The sequence below is a fragment of the Saccopteryx leptura genome, chromosome 6, assembly GCF_036850995.1.
Source record: "Saccopteryx leptura isolate mSacLep1 chromosome 6, mSacLep1_pri_phased_curated, whole genome shotgun sequence".
Taxonomy (NCBI): domain Eukaryota; kingdom Metazoa; phylum Chordata; class Mammalia; order Chiroptera; family Emballonuridae; genus Saccopteryx; species Saccopteryx leptura.
In genome coordinates, this window is record NC_089508.1 from 33,842,010 (window position 1) to 33,858,680 (window position 16,671).

Consider the following 16,671-nt stretch of genomic DNA (forward strand, 5'->3'; position numbering starts at 1 on the left):
GCGCGCCTCATCATCCGGGCATCGTTATCTTCACGCCCGCCCCTTCCGCCTGCCCACAGCCCTCTATCCGCCCCCAGCCAACAGGAAGCGGAAGTGGAGAATGAGTATCCTTGCGGCCTCTTAGCAACGCGAGGAAAGGGGGGCGGGTCAAGTGACACGACCAGCTGACTCCAGTAGAGGAAGATACTGTGGTTGGGTCTGTAGTAGCCGCGATTACTCGGCCGGGAATCCGAGCCGGACAGTAATCGTCAGGATGTCGGGCAAAGACCGAATTGAAGTCTTTCCCTCACGAATGTAAGTAAAAGAATGGGACCAGCAGCCCTCATCAGGTTCAGGAACGCCTGGCGGGATTCTCGGTGCCTCCGTCCCCCGGACCGGCAGCCAGGTTCCTTATTTCCTGGGCGGATCCTGCGCGCTCTCGGTCTCTTTTCGTGAGTTCAGGGCACGGCTCTTTGACGGCCCCGCACACATTCCTTTGAACCGAACAGCGCTTCCAGCCCCTAAGAACAGACGCCCGGCCTGCTGGCTGGTGTGGAGGTCCGCTGAGCCTACTCAGTAATCGAGCCATTCATTCCACACTCCCTGTTGAACCGGGCACTGGATTTATATAACCGAGTCGTCGCTACTCCTGCTTTAACAGCTCTGTTTAGCGGAGAGATGGACAAGCCAACGAGGTTTGATAAGTGGATTGAGAAGGGAAGTTTACCGCAGTGGGAAGCATATAGAAGAGACTTCTAAGGCGAATTGGGTGTCGAATCGAAATACCCTAACGTGGACGTCAGATTCGATCTTAGATCCCCTTAGTCGTTTTCCAGGATCCCGTGAAATGTTACCTGCGGTGGGAAGTTATCCCTGAGTTTCTGAGGCGCTCCCCTTGCACTGTCACCATTGCGCCTTGCCTGGTCCTCTGTTAATGTTATCCATCACGCTGTAAAGTGGATCGTATTTGTTTACATGTTTCCCACTGGTCTTTGAGCTCTCTCCAGGATGACAGTGTGTCGATTATTAATCCACAGACAATCCACAAAAAGTGTTCCTTGAATGAACCCATGCTTTGGCATCTGCTCAGCTTTGGGCTGGCTTTCTCTTTTGGCCTAATTTCATTGGCAGGAGAAATAGCACATCGCCCTAGGTTTTTGGCCAGTCTGTAAAGAAAATTTTGAGGTTTTCTCAAATGTACCTAACTATGTGAGTGAGGAAAGTAAAGATTATTTGTCCTCTCTTCCTTTTTTCCTCTTCCTCTTTTTTTCAGTGAGAAGAAAATCTGACATTTAGATCTTTATTGTAGTCTGATCTTTTTGTAAGTATTCTGTTGTTTTTCTTCATCCTGGCCTTTTTTTCTCAGAGAATCTGAGGACTCTGAAAATGAAAGAGTTATTTTCAAACCATAAACCTAGATTTCTGCCAGCTCTCAGTGAAATGAAGTTTTGGCTTTTTGTGTATTGCTTTTTACTTTAAGTAACAGCTGTTTGTACTAGGTGGGAATCAAGTCAGTTGTGGAGAAAGGCAGTGCTTGTGAATGAAATCAGTAAGGGCCAGAACTGTGCTGGGATAAGGAGAACTGCAGAATTTTCAGCACTTGATGACCGACTATCCAAACCTCTACATTGAGAGACAGCCAAGCTCCAGCATAGCTTCCAGCAGCCTAAGGCTGTGTGTTCCTAGCATGACACCAGCCCCCGTTAAAATGTCTGCCTGAGAAAAGCTCAGCGCTGCCAGGAGAGTTGACTGTTCTAACGCCAACTCCTGCTGGTAGATCCCTGACCTTCCTTTCCTAGAGCATGTACTGAGGGCTTACAATTAGGAATCCTTCATTTTCCCATTGAGTTGTTTATGTCTCTTCTCCAGATTAGAGGTATGTTTCTCAAGGACCTAAAAACCATTTCTTTGAAATGTAATCATCAGGAAGGATGTCTGTGAGGCTAGAATCCTAACTTCCATAATTGCCAGCTGGCAGACACAGCTGGTGCAATCGTATCTCCACTGACCAGTCCTTTGTCTTTTTACTTACCTGACTCTAGTTGAGTCCCCTTATTCCTCTCCCTATTCTTCCGTTAAAATGCCGGGTCACCTCTGCACAAATCAGAAGGGAGCTCAGCTCTTGCCCCTTGGTGGTTGCTGAGTAAAGCCTGATTTCACTGCTTCGGCTCAAGTTTGGCTGTGTTTATCTTAGTAGTCAGAATGTTAACAGTTTTGTTTCTTTTATTTTAAAAGGTGAAAATAGACTTCTTTGGGCTTCGACAAGAAGAATGTGATAGGTTTGAGAAGGGGGAAATTGCTATTTGAGGGCACTCAGCTTGCTGTTCTAGGAGGAAAATCAGGTGCAGGGAAGAACTGCTTCTCTACAAATATTTTCCCCCAGGTACTTTGTCATGTAATCAGATGTCTTTGATTCATGTGGAAACAAAGTTATCATCCTAGCTGAAGGTCAGACCCTTTTTAAAAGGGCTGAGCAGCTCTCAAATTTTTGAAAAAACAGGTATTTTTAAGAGCTAGGCTAGAAAATACACTAGTGACTTCTGTTTCAGACAGTTCCAGTTAGTCTGAACAGTGGAGCTGGCACCCACTTGTGCACCAGAGAGAAAAACAAGTTTAGGGTAGAATCAAAAGAAGCATGAAGGATGTGAAGTCAAGAGAAATCAGTTAAATCCAGGTTATACTTACAAGGGCGGGAAGCCGGGGCAAGTCACTTTGGGTGTCAAGAGTAAAAGGTTTTCTTATTTTGCAGAGGTGCCATTACCTAAGAGGAAATTTAAATTAGCATGGTAAATTCAATTTTATCAACAAGTGTGCCTTTTTAAAAAAAAATAATTATTCATTTTAGAGAAAGTAGAGAGAGAAAGAAGGGGGGAGGAACAGGAAGCATCAACTCCCATATGTACCTTGACCAGGCAAGCCCAGGGTTTCGAACTGGCGACCTCAGCATTCCAGGTCGATGCTTTATCCACTGCGCCACCACAGGTCAGGCAACAAGTGTGCCTTTTTATTATGAAATTGCCAGAGTCTGCATTTTTGGAGTCTGACTTAAATGTGATCCAACTCTTTGAGTCCACATTCTGGTGGTTAGTGTCAACAGTCCGTTATGTTTAAATGTACACACTGGGGTGGTTAGGTCCTGCTCAGGCAGGAAACTGAACCTGCTTCACTTGGTTAGACCTCCAGTCAGTGCAAAGTCAGCCCCTGACAGATACGAGAGAGCTGTTCATTTGGTGCTATTTATAATCTGTAGGGGAGGCATCGCCCCATGTAACTGGGACACAGTGGACCTAGGTTTTAGCCCGAGTTTGAGCCTTGGGCAAGTCACTGGATTCAGAAATCTGGTTCAAGTCCTGCTCTGCTTTTTCTTTGACCTTGGGAAAGTTGTGTCATTTTTCTGAGTCTCATTTTCCTAACTTTCAGGAAATGAATAAAGTTCCTTCCAGCTATAGAATTGTCTCCGTATCATTTGCCTTTTGGTAAAACATTTCCATGTAATCTGAAAATTTACCCAAAAGGTCCATTAATAGTCACTATGATGCAGTTGGTTATAACACCATTCATATGACATTATATCCCCTTAAATCACTTTAAGTATCTAAATTAGATAATCTGTTGTTGAATATTGTTTCCCACGTGTTTTCTATTAACTTTTATCTGGCACACGATAGCAAGAACAGAAATGTATCTGCTGGTGGTTTTTTGACTTTGGTATTGGGGTTTCTGATGGGAAAGATTGAAATAGGAGGTAAGGAGACTTGAGTAGCTTATTGTCTTTCAGGAGTCTATTTATATATGTCATTTATAAGTTACCCGAAGTTAGATTCATTTGTTAGGTAAAGTCACCTACAAATTAGTAAAATGATTGGTAGTAGGGTCTTGATTGATGATATCAAAACACTTTATACCACACTTTTAGTAGAAAAATACGTTGTGAAATAAAATACAAAAGCTACAAAAGAATATGGTAGTTAAAAGTAAATCTTTTTTTTCAGTCAGCCACATCTCCCAAAGGAAACTGTTACCAGTTTCAGTGAACGCTTTTTAGTCTATTCTATCTATAAATGCATATTTATCCTTCCTTACTTTGCATAGCTAATACCCTGTAATTTAGGGAGCACATGTAGATCTACCTTCCTCTTTTTTTTATGACTGCATATCATCCCATTGTATAATGAACCATAATTTATGGAACATTAACTTGTTTGCCCCCATTTGGTATGAGAACTAATGCTGGAACACTTAACCTTGTACATGGTTTTGTATACATGTTGGAATAAATCTTTAGTATAAGTTCCTCAGAGTGGAATTGTTGCTCTCCTGAAGGTAAGTGCATTGTGAACTTTGATATAAAAACTTTATGCCTTGGCCAAATAGCTCATTTGGTTAGAGCATCAACCCGAAGCACAGAGGCTGCTGGTTCGATCCCCAGTCAGGGCACATACAGGCACGGCTCCATGCTCCTGTCTCTCTCTCTTGCTCTCCCTTCCTCTCTCGCTGAAGTCAATAAAACAAAAATCCTTTATACTTTTCGAATGGAAATAGTTTTAATTTACAAATCAAGTAAGTATTTAAACGATGCTAGTATCGAAAAATAGTGTTCCTGATAAATTTTATTATGAGTTCGTAAACATTTATTCCAGGTATTGATTAAAACATTATTTCAGTTTTAAAGAAATAAACTTTTTACCTCTGGAACACTCAAGGGTGGCAATCTGCATTACTGAGAAACCAATTAAACCTGGCTGCTATAAATGCTGTATATTACTCTGAAGACATCAAAGAATAAAATATAATTTTAACATTATATTGGGAAGGTGTTTTTCTTTTAAACAATGGGAATGAATGTCTTTCATTTCATTTCTATAGGGCACAGACCATTATGAAGGCTCGATTAAAAGGAGCACAGACAGGACGAAACCTCCTGAAGAAAAAATCTGATGCCTTAACTCTACGATTCCGACAGATCCTAAAGAAGATCATAGAGGTAGAATGAACTTGCTTAGAACAGTCTTTACAATACCTTAGAAATAGCTAAGGAAAATCCAGCACGGCTGTTGCCATTTTAATTTTCCTGTTATTTTAATATTTTTCTTTCAAAAGTAAAAGTACCGTTACAGAATGATGAGTTCCACCTAGTTCATTTAATAAAACCCAAGCTCCTATTCTTGCCCGGTAGCCCCAGTTGATCTAACCTGACCGGCCTGCCCCTCTGACCTTATGTGTTGCGATCTTCCTAACATTCTCCTCCAGGGCTTTGTGTTAGGTTTCTTCTGCCTGAACTGCTCTTTTCCTGGAACTTCTGGCCATTCTGGTCTCTTCAGAGAGGAGGCCATCCCTCTCTCTCTTCCCCCTCCCCTTCTCCCCTTCTCCCTCCCCTACTCCCTCCCTTTCTCCCTCCCCTTCTCCCCCTCTCCCTCATCTCTCAGTCTCTCACTTGGGTAGCACATACCACAAGGATTGCTTTTGTAAAGTATATACCGAGAGTATCATGTGTGGCTGTATGTCCACACACAGATGTTTTTAGTAACAAACATGCAGCTATTTTATATCTATATCTATAATACTTTCTGCCCCACTCCCCCTTCCTTCACTCCACGGAAGAGTATGGACAGCTTTCTACGTCAATAAATATAGATGGGTCTCATTCTTTATAATAGCTGCATGGTACTCCATCTCATGGATAATGGAGTTGAAGCATTACTTTGTTGATGGATGTGTAGTTTCACCATTTTGTGGAGGAGGGTACTCTTAAATCCTTCTGTGTATATATGCTCGCATTTCTCTGGAAAAGAGTGTTAGAATCTTGAATGTGAGGGCGATCTGGCTGTGACATCTGTCACCCCATTGATCACCAGGGTTGATTCGGCTGATCTGGCTGGAATGGCGGGTGTCCTCTTCCTGCCTCACTGCTCTCTGTGCTTCCCTCCTGAAGCTGTGCGCTTATTCGAAGAGGACGACCTTCCCTGATAGAGGACCGTTCTTCGGTCAAGGGTATGAGTAGCTGCGCTCCCCTGCTAGAACCTCCAAACAAGCTCTCAAGAGTCTTAGAATCTCAAGAATCATTTAAATGTTTGATAGGTAACTGCCAAATTGCCCTCCAAATTGCTGTACTAATATACTTTCCTACCAAATGATTAGTGAGGATCTGTTTTCTTAAAATCTTCTTAATTGGGTGTTTATTTTTGCCAATCTATTGGGCTAAAGTTGCGCTCATTTTAGTTTGTACTACTTTTGATTATTTGTGAGGTTGACCATCTTTTCATCTTTACTGATAATTTGGTTTTCTTGGTGAATTTCTTCTTTTATTTTTTTTGTAGAAGTTCTGTGTATATTCAAGTTAGTGTATAAAATGCTAAAATTATTTCCTTCAAGTCTAACTTTCTTAAAAATGGTATCTTAATCTTTTATGGGTCAAATCTGTTACTTTTTTTTTTTTTTTTTACAATGACAGAGAGAGAGTCAGAGAAAGGGATAGATAGGGACAGACAGACAGGAACAGAGAGAGATGAGAAGCATCAATCATTAGTTTTTCGTTGCGACACCTTAGGTGTTCATTGATTGCTTTCTCATATGTGACTTGACCGTGGGCCTTCAGCAGACTGCGTAACCCCTTGCTCGAGCCAGCGACCTTGGGTCCAAGCTGGTGAGCTTTGCTCAAACCAGATGAGCCCACGCTCAAGCTGGAGACCTCAGGGTCTCGAACCTGGGTCCTCCGCATCCCAGACCGACACTCTATCCACTGCGCCACCACCCGGTCAGGCTGTTAGTCTTTTTCTTTATATAGCTTTTGGGTTATGTATAATGCTTAAGAAGGCCTGAAAAGATTAGAAAAATATTCTGCTATATTTTATTTTGTAGTTTTTTAAGTAAACCTTTATTTTTAGGGATTTAGCTTTATCATTTTGTAAGTGGATGGCCAGTTGAATGGTCTCTTTAACTAAATTCCAGTATAATCCTGAGCTGTTTCTGAATATTTCATTTCATTGACTTATCTGTATGAGTACCAGATTTATTTCCTTATCGTGGCTATACATTTTTAATACTTGGTCAGGGAACTCTCTACCCACCTGCCTCAGTTATGCTTCTGTTTCAAAAAAAAGTAGGCCCTGGCCATTTGGCTCAGTGGTAGAGTATCGGCCCAGTATGTGGAAGTCCAAGGTTTAATTCCCGGCCAGGGCACACAAGAGAAGCGCCCATCTGCTTCTCTACCTTTCCCCCCTCTTCTTTCTCTCTCTCTCTCTCTTCCCCTCCTGCAGCCAAGGCTCCACTGGAGCAAAGTTGGCCCAGGTGCTGAGGATGGTTCCATGGCCTCTGCCTCAGGTGCTAGAATGGCTCCAGTTGCAACAGGGCAATGCTCCAGATGGGCAGAGCATCGCCCCTGGGTGGATGCCGGTTGGGCACATGGGGGAGTCTGTCTGCCTGCTTCTCACTTCAGAAAAATACAAAAAAAAAAAAAGTTATTGGATACTCTCAAACGTTAAATATTTCAGATTTATTTTAGAATCACAATGCCATTAGGATTTTGACTGCACTGCAGTGAATCTAGGAGATTAATTTGAGCAAATCATCATGGGCCCATTCAAAAATAGTATTGTCCTACAGTAAAGATTCAGTTTTGTATTTCTTAATATCTTTATTTTGATCTTTTAATTATAAAACTCGTGGTTTTACAACATTGTTAGTGACCATAACCAAAACTGTTCAAGCAAAATTGGAGATTTTTATTTTATCATCAAATCAATGTTTTATTTTATCATCAATCAATGTTTACTTGACATACAAGACTGATGGTTATTAAAGGAACACGATTATATGATTTTTCCTTGTCATAAACTTGGTTGAATTGGGGATTGGTTTATGCCTTTCCAGACTAAAATGTTGATGGGCGAAGTGATGAGAGAAGCTGCCTTTTCACTTGCTGAGGCCAAGTTCACAGCCGGGGACTTCAGGTAAGAAGACTCAATGGGGAGTTTTGAAAAATCAAAGTGCTTTTATGTTCATAATTCCATTGAAAACGATGTAAGCATTAACGACAACTGATATACTAGTAATAATGACACTTTTAATGCCATTGCTCGAACAGCACCTTCTTTATTACTGTCCACCTGAATCTGTTACGTGGTTGCAGGCCCAGGATATTTAATATCTTATAGTTCCTTTTCATTTAACATTGTACTAAACATTTCTCCTTATTTTCACTTAGCTGCACACTGGTTCTCTGGACATACCATCATTTATTAAGCTTTTCTCTTAATGGTGGACCTTTGGGTGATTTTCATATTTTTGGAATATTAGACAAGGTACCATGAATGTCTTCATGCATATGTATTTTTGTTCCTATTGAATTCATTTCCTTAATATAAATTTTTGAGGGTGGAATTGGTTGTTTAAAGCAGTGGTCCCCAACCCCCAGGCCGCGGACCAGTACTGGTCCGTGGGCCATTTGGTACCGGTCTGCAGAGAAAGAATAAATAACTTACATTATTTCCGTTTCATTTATATTTAAGTCTGAACGATGTTTTATTTTTAAAAAGTGACCAGATTCCCTCTGTTATATCTGTCTAAGACTCACTCTTGACGCTTGTCTCAGTCACGTGATACATTTATCCGTCCCATCCTAAAGGCCGGTCAGTGAAAATATTTTCTGACATTAAACCAGTCTGTGGCCCAAAAAAGGTTGGGGACCACTGGTTTAAAGGGCATGAATTTTATGGCTTTTGTCATGTTGATATCTGCTTTACAAAGCATACAAAATGGTTTAGCTATTGCTTTACAAAAGGGTTTTGCTTATTTACATGTTATGTGATTCCCCAAATAAGCCTGTTGTTATACCAGGGAAGCATTTACTCTCAATGTAAGTTTGGTGTCTTCCCGAGTCAAATGGCTATTAAGGGGAAGAGGTGCAAGTTATTTTCAGGGGTTTTGATTTTAGTCATTCTTAGTTTTTTTCTCTAAGAGCATTGCCTGGTGGGTGGGTCTGACAGCTGAGGGGCAGTAGACTGTTTGCCAGTGTTGGTAGGATAACGGCTTGCACGGACTATTCCAGCACAGGGAGGGAGGCAGGGGTGTGAGTGGTATGTGCATCTTTTCGGGTAGCTATGGGGAGAACACTTCTTGATAACAATGAGTAGTCAGGCAAAGCCAGGTGGCAGTTAGAGGAAGCTCTAGGGCAGGGGTCCCCAAACTACGGCCGTGGGCCACATGTGGCCCCCTGAGGCCATTTATCTGGCCCCGCCGCACCTCCGGAAGGGGCACCACCATCTCATTAGCCAAAAGCTGGCCCATAGTTCTCATTGAAATACTGGTCAGTTTCTTGATTTAAATTTACTTCTTTATTTTAAATATTGTATTTGTTCCCGTTTTGTTTTTTTTTACTTTAAAATAAGATATGTGCAGTGTGCATAGGGATTTGTTCATAGGTTTTTTTTATAGTCCGGCCCTCCAATGGTCTGAGGGACAGTGAACTGGCCCCCTGTGTAAAAAGTTTGGGGACCCCTGCTCTAGGGGAAAGGAATTGTACTCCTGCTTAGCCAAACTGAGAAGGCTTGAACAGCAAACCTAAAAAGAAGGAAAGTTTTCTCTAAATTACATTAGCAGGATGAAAATTCCAATGTCTGAAAATTTAAGCAGTCCGTGCACTTTAAAGTCATTCTTTTATTATTCTCTTACGGCTAATTTTTTGAATGTTGTTCATTCTGTGCTCTCTGAGGCCCTCCTCTGGAAGCAGTGGTTTTTCTCTTTTTCTGGAAGAAGACAACTATTAAAACATAATTGTAACATCTCCCTCTTGTTAACTTTACCCAGTGGGTCCCTGTAGGTTTATTTCTCTCTCTCATAACTGCACTAAACCCAGGCCTTTCCCCCTGCAGCACCACGGTTATCCAAAATGTCAATAAAGCCCAAGTGAAGATTCGTGCGAAGAAAGATAACGTAGCAGGTAACTTTTCAACCTTTTAGAACCCTTGGGGGAGAAAAGGTGACATTTTAAAATTAATCTGTTTGTACAGCAAGATGTTGATATCCCAGTTAATCTTTTCTACTTAGAACAAGTTTATTGGCTTTACGTGTTAAACCCACTGTAACTGGTGGTTACAGTGGGTTGGGGCTCAGGAACAGGGTTGTACAGGATGAATACATTCTAGAGATGTGCTGTACTGGATAGTGCCGATGGAGTAATAGGCTGTTGTGCACTTAGAAACTTACGAAGATAGTTCTCATGTTGCGTGCGTGTGCGCACACACACATACAGAGGAAAAGGGACACAAACAATCTTTTGGAGATGATGGATGTTTTGTACCTTAATTTTGATGATGGTATTATGGATGTATGTGTATGTCTAAACCCATTGAAATGTATATATTAAATATGTGTAATTTTTTTTGTATATTAAGTATACCTCAGAGTTGAAAGGGAAAAAACCCCACTGTAACAATTAGGTCCCTTTATTACTTAGGCTGATTTAACCTTTGAATGGACTGAACACTTAAGGCACGTTCCTAAATTCATTCCTTGAGACTAGTTATAATTCCAGACAATCTGTTGACTTTTTTCTGTGTTTAACAGGTGTTACTTTGCCAGTGTTTGAACATTACCATGAAGGAACTGACAGTAAGTGTGTCTCTCTGGGTTCTAATTCCTCTTTAAATGAACCTTGTTCTGGGACATGGTGCTAGATTGAGTTTGAGGTTAGAGCCTTATCTAATACAGTCAGGACAGGAGTCAGTGAGTTAACCAAAGTGTATGGCAGGGAGTCATTAAACATTGTATATGTCTTAAAATATTTTATTTCAACCTAGAAATAGATGAATGTAGTCATTTAACATTTTAAAAATATAAGCTCATGGTCTTTCTTTGCATATGAATCTACTGTGATTAGGCTTTCATGTTGTTGTTTTTGCATAAACCACACCCATAATGCATTGTTTATCATTTCCAGTTTGGGTCTCTTTAAAGTAGAATAAGATCTAGGACATTGTGACATAATCATAATGCTGAATCTTCCAGATTTTTATAGTCTCACTTTTTCCTAATTTGACAGCATTTTTGTAGTAGTAAACATCTTTACTGTGTTTGTCAAAAGTAGTATTTTTAAAAATAGAAACAACAGTCTTCTTACTTTGGCACTTTCATTAGTTCACATAAAATACTTAGTATAGCTCGAATAAAGCAGCAGAGCATTCTGGAGAGCCACCTGTTAACAGACTGAATGGTGCATGTTGGTTACTCCAACAATCTGGTTAAGTGAGGGTTGGTTAGAAACCTCCGTAGTAAGAATAGTATCCTTGTGGAAAACAATTCAGCATCATGTCCTATGCGTTTAGAGCAGTGGTTCTCAAACTTTTTGAAGTTAGGGTGCATTTAAAATCCTACAAATAGGCCCTGGCCAGTTGGCTCAGCGGTAGAGCGTCGGCCTGGCTTGCGGGGGACCCGGGTTCGATTCCCGGCCAGGGCACATAGGAGAAGCGCCCATTTGCTTCACCCCCCCTCCTTCCTCTCTGTCTCTCTCTTCCCCTCCCGCAGCCAAGGCTCCATTGGAGCAAAGATGGCCCGGGCGCTGGGGATGGCTCCTTGGCCTCTGCCCAGGCGCTAGAGTGGCTCTGGTCTCGGCAGAGGGGCAGAGCATCGCCCCTGGTGGGCGTGCCGGGTGGATCCCGGTCGGGCGCATGCGGGAGTCTGTCTGACTGTCTCTCCCCGTTTCCAGCTTCAGAAAAATACAAAAAAAAAAAAAAAAAAAAAATCCTACAAATAATTGTAGGCACACTATATACAAATTTCTGAGAAATATGTTATAATAATTAAGTCAAATATTAAAGAAAAAAAATAAAGTCCAAGCATGCTTTTATGGTAATTAAATGAAATAAATATGACAAAATTAAATTTATTCTGACATTTAAAAATATTTTTATTTTTTGTTATGCTTTTTAGAATTTGTAAAAAAGAGGGGTTAAAAATTACAAAAATAATAAAAAAGTTATCTTTTATATATATAGATACATTCTTAGTACGATTTAGTAAATTTGGCAGGTCCCGGCATGAATGTTTTAAGTTTTTTCATTCTTATGTTTATGAGAAACATGAGCCTGATGTGTCCTAGCGATTTCTTCAATGTTTGGGGATATATTTAAAAGGCAAACTCTCATTTCCTCGTCAATACATTGAAGAATTCCTCTCTTTTTATGCTTGTGTTGAGTGCAGAAAACCCCCACCATACATATCATCTTAACTTTACACCAAACAAAGGACAGAAGAAACTTGCCTCCAGTCTTTCCGGGGAACATGGGGGGTAGTGTAAACAATCCAGCACCACAGCTTAACAGCCTTTTGCAACCTAATCAGGCAAGTGAGGTGGGGGGTTGGGCAGGCTGTCAGCTTACAGCCAATTCCCCACACTTCTGTCCCCCAAAAATCTAAACTCCAAAAACCCTGTTGGTTTTTTGGTCCCCAATAGCTACCTATTTCTCTGGAATACCATAGGGCACACCTGGAAATCTTCTAGGGCTCACACTTTGAGAATCACTGGCTTAGAGAGATGGGCACTTCGTGTTTGCATTTAACAGTGATAGGGGATTTGTTTTTCTATTCTGACATTGTTCTGATTTATCTTCTTTTGGGGAATTTTAGGGGAAGATTATTATTCTGTAATTACAAATGTTGTCTGACTGGTTCTTCCAGGTTATGAACTGACTGGTTTAGCCAGAGGTGGGGAACAGTTGGCTAAATTAAAGAGGAATTATGCCAAAGCAGTGGAACTGCTGGTGGAACTCGCCTCACTGCAGGTAGGTAGAGAACTGCCCCTGGTTTCTTGTATTTAGTGTGGGAGACTCGGTTCTTGACTTGGCACACTCTACTTGGTTTTCTGTTCTCATGACCTTCTGTGAGACAAGCCAGAGATGTGTCGATTTCTGAAATGGTGGCTTCTGCACTCTTGTCCAAACTTTTGTTATGAACAGAATGTGCAGTGGTGTAGTTTCACTCTACTGGATGAGAACAGCTACAGTCAATGCTAGATTTAAATGCAAATGTAACATGGTTTATGCATGAAAGCCACGCTTTTTTAACATGTTGGAAAGGAGTAGTCTTGGTTTCCAAATATTCTCTACAAGTGCTGTCTGAGTGGAGCCACAGTGAGGAGGACACGCTTAGGGAGTCTCCGTACTTATTATTTGTCCTTTTATTTTAGACTTCCTTTGTTACTTTGGATGATGCTATTAAGATAACCAACAGGCGTGTAAATGCCATTGAACACGGTGAGTGCAAGCTGCTGAGGCTCTTTGTTCGTCCCTGTTACACACCTGCCGGGACCAGGCACTGCCTGCCAGGTGGCAAAACACTGCCCACGGCAGTGGGGGCAGCGCAGTGAGTCAGAGAGCAGTGAAGTGTTAGGTGCTTTCACAGAAGGGGGTTAGATGAGATAGGTGAGCTCAAAATTATGAAAAATTTTGATCATTACTGGTAACACATGAATAAAGGGTAAAGACGATTTCTCAAGAGTTCTTGTGTTTTCTTTAGTTCTTTCCAATGATTGAGTGAATGATACATTTTTGAACACATTAAACATTTACCTTGAAATCCTTCTCCCTTAGGCTTATGTCCTTGGTTTCTGAAAACAAACCAAGATGCATTATTTTCCATCTCTCTCATTATTTAACAATTAAGACTGCTTAGTATTTTTGCTTAAGAAACTCAGTTTTCATTAAAGGAACATTTTTCCCATTTTAAGGTAATAAAGGAGCAAAATTTGAATAGCAAAGAAATTATTTTGCTTGGGCTCTATTACTGTTAAGAGGTAGTTACCTCACTTAAAATTCTTTTCTTTTTCCTTTTTACTGCATTTTTTAAAACTTAAAACACATTTCCTGACTGCTGGCTAGTGGCAGCCCTCGTACACTGTATTGCAAGCAAAACAAAATGGATGAGGTAATAGTTCCAAATCTTGAGTTCACATTCTAGAAGCAGAATAGGCAAATTTTATGTAAACTAGAACCTTAGACTGACTCAAAACTCGGTTTACTGCATTCTGTGGTCATATAAATTCAGTGTCATATGTATCATGGTCCAGTGTTATCTGTCCACAGAAAAGACACTAGGGCATATACCAAATACTTGTAATAGTTACTTTTGGGTGGTTGGATTATACTTCATTTTGTTTCTTTTTATGTTTTTGTTTTCTAAGTTTTCTGCATTAAATGTACATACATTGACTTTATAATTACAGAAAATAAGTGATATACAAAGGAGCACTGGCAGTTTGAAAAAAGGTTTGAAGTTCTCACGTGTGTGTATTTTTTTAAACCCTAGTCATCATTCCCCGGATTGAACGTACCCTTGCTTACATCATCACAGAGCTGGATGAGAGAGAGCGAGAAGAGTTCTATAGGTTTGTTGGAATTGGCAATTACCGACCACTTTCTGTCTTCCATAATCCAAAGACTGTTTGTGGACGCATTAGCTTATGCTCTTTAGAATTAGCACAGCTTGTATTTTATTCTAATACAGATGAAACAAGAAATAATATTGCTAAAGGCTGTGAAGACATCTATGGTATCTCTAAAACTTTGGTCAGAGGAGACTATTAACAAACTTGATTATTTTGAAAAGTGAAACAGTGATTTAAACTGGGTGTCTCCCACATAAAAACAGACTTAATCAACCAGTACGTACTGCATGTTGAATGTCTTCCATGAAAAGAGGATATGACGTAATAGTGTCAACTGGACCATTAGAGAATTAGCGCAGTACTGGGAGAGACTTGGTGCACGTACATAACCGGTTATGAACATTAGAGCTGGGAGGGACAGTAAATACTGAATATGTGGTGTACACGGGTCAGTGTGCCAGACTCCGAGAAACGGGAGACAGGTGAAAGCAGGCACATTCAGGTAAGACATGCTGACTTGAACCTTGAATAGCATCTGAGTATGATCAATAATCTTAATTATCAAAGGCTACTTAGTTTCTGCTTCATTGACAAAGTTGTGGTGATCCAAAATTTTAGTAAACGTCTGAATGCTCAAAATCTGTTCCATTATTAGGGAATGGATAGCAAAGTTTATTCACCTTGGGACAGGCGCTTTTGAAATCAGTTATTAGCTTAAAATATTTGTAGTCTACCTCCAATCCCTTTTTAATGGGCTATAAATTACTAAAATAGAAATTAAAGCCAAAATTTGTTCTAGTTTATTATCCTTGTTACAAAACTAGAAGAAAACAAATCTTAGTACTGAATTGGCATTTAGAAAAATCCTTTATTTCACAGGTTAAAGAAAATACAGGAGAAGAAGAAGATTCTCAAGGAAAAATCTGAGAAGGAGTTAGAGCAGCGGAGGGCGTCGGGGGAGGTGCAGGAGCCAGCCAACCTTCTGGCTGAGGAGAAGGATGAGGACCTTCTGTTTGAATAATCTCTCCTGCTCTGGTTCTTTCAGAAGTCCTAACAAAGCACCATTTTAGTTCACTGTGTGCAGGTTTGGTTTGTGTGGCTGTTTATTTTCTGGCCTAAGAATTTCATTGGTTGTAAAATTTCCCTCGATGTCCATTTATGGGATTACCTTTGCAGAATCCCAATTTAATAACCATTTATCACAGATGAGATTTAGAGAACCTGCCCAGGAATTTGTAATTTATTCTGCAGAAGTGTCACCTGCTCTATTTACATCTGTGTTAGAAGTGACCAGCTTACCTAGCATATTAGGAAATCCCCCTAGGAACCAGCAGTGGTCTCAGGCCAGCGACTGCGGGAGCGTTTGGTCCTACCCACGCGCACACCCTGGCGCTGTGGTCTGAGCCACCACAGCCTTCCTAGTGCTACTGTGGCACGTCTCCAGCTCTGTGAAAGCCTTCACGCATCTTACTTTGCATGGCAGGTCTGTCTCTGTTTTGTCTGTCACGGAACAGTTTTGCCAATTTGAATGTGATTATGGTGTAAACAATAAAATGAACTTGAAGACAGACTGACTGGTCATTAGATATGCTGAAACCTTGAATGGCAGAGGCTATAAATACAGCAGGAGAGAGTACTCAGTGACATTTTTTTATTTGAAATATAATTTTACTTTTATTTTTACAATACAGTGTGCAGTATGACATCTCAAAATAACAGAGTGCAGATATAGGAGAGTACACAGGACTAACAATACATGTCAGAAACGTTACCTTAGTAAGGCTAAACCCCTGGTTCATATTTTCCACACACATTCACAAAGTTACATTCAAATTATTCCTCATCAATACTTATTCCTTAGGCTTGAGAAAAGAAGAAAACAAATCCAGACATTAGATTTTCATAGAAAGCAAGTCTGGATTAGTCTTTAAAACACTATTTTCCTTTCTGTTTGTTCTGACTTAAGAAAATTTACTAAAGGAAGACATTTCCTTATTTGAACTAACTAACATGTGCATTTGATTAGCTATTGGTATCATTCCTATAAATGGTTAAGGACGCCTCCCCCACTGGGGTCTCCAATCAACCACAGAGGGACAGGAAATGGAACTGGCCACAGCGGCTTGACAGCCAGGTGTACGGCAAGGTTTTCCACTATCTTTCAGGGACATCAGCAACAACTCAGTGTTCACCGTGTTTAGGGACTGTGTTGAATATCAGCACATCCATATTCACTGGGACAAACATTTCTATCCTTCTGTCATTGCTGATGGGGAAAGAACTGTAAGACTTCTTGACCCCCAAAATATCTGTCC

General features: G+C 40.7%; 1 protein-coding gene across 1 annotated transcript; it reads left to right on the top strand.

Annotated features, from left to right (window-relative positions):
• The first annotated feature begins 115 nt into the window (after positions 1-115).
• ATP6V1D (ATPase H+ transporting V1 subunit D) lies at positions 116-15,924 on the top strand. The gene is made up of 9 exons (XM_066342455.1): positions 116-294; positions 4,846-4,963; positions 7,849-7,928; positions 9,849-9,916; positions 10,543-10,587; positions 12,652-12,755; positions 13,160-13,226; positions 14,278-14,356; positions 15,236-15,924. Exons 1-9 carry the CDS (start codon positions 254-256, stop codon positions 15,375-15,377), a joined length of 744 nt encoding a protein of 247 aa, XP_066198552.1. The 5' UTR covers positions 116-253; the 3' UTR covers positions 15,378-15,924.
• The last annotated feature ends 747 nt before the right edge of the window (positions 15,925-16,671 follow it).

What these genes read in the sequence shown, in the direction of transcription:
- ATP6V1D (XM_066342455.1), top strand. Translation starts at nt 254, where the DNA reads ATGTCGGGCAAAGACCGAATTGAAGTCTTTCCCTCACGAAT. An exon ending in GAAGTCTTTCCCTCACGAAT is followed by an intron (nt 295 to 4,845) that starts GTAAGTAAAAGA and finishes TCATTTCTATAG; the next exon opens with GGCACAGACCATTATGAAGG. An exon ending in TTACCATGAAGGAACTGACA is followed by an intron (nt 10,588 to 12,651) that starts GTAAGTGTGTCT and finishes TGGTTCTTCCAG; the next exon opens with GTTATGAACTGACTGGTTTA.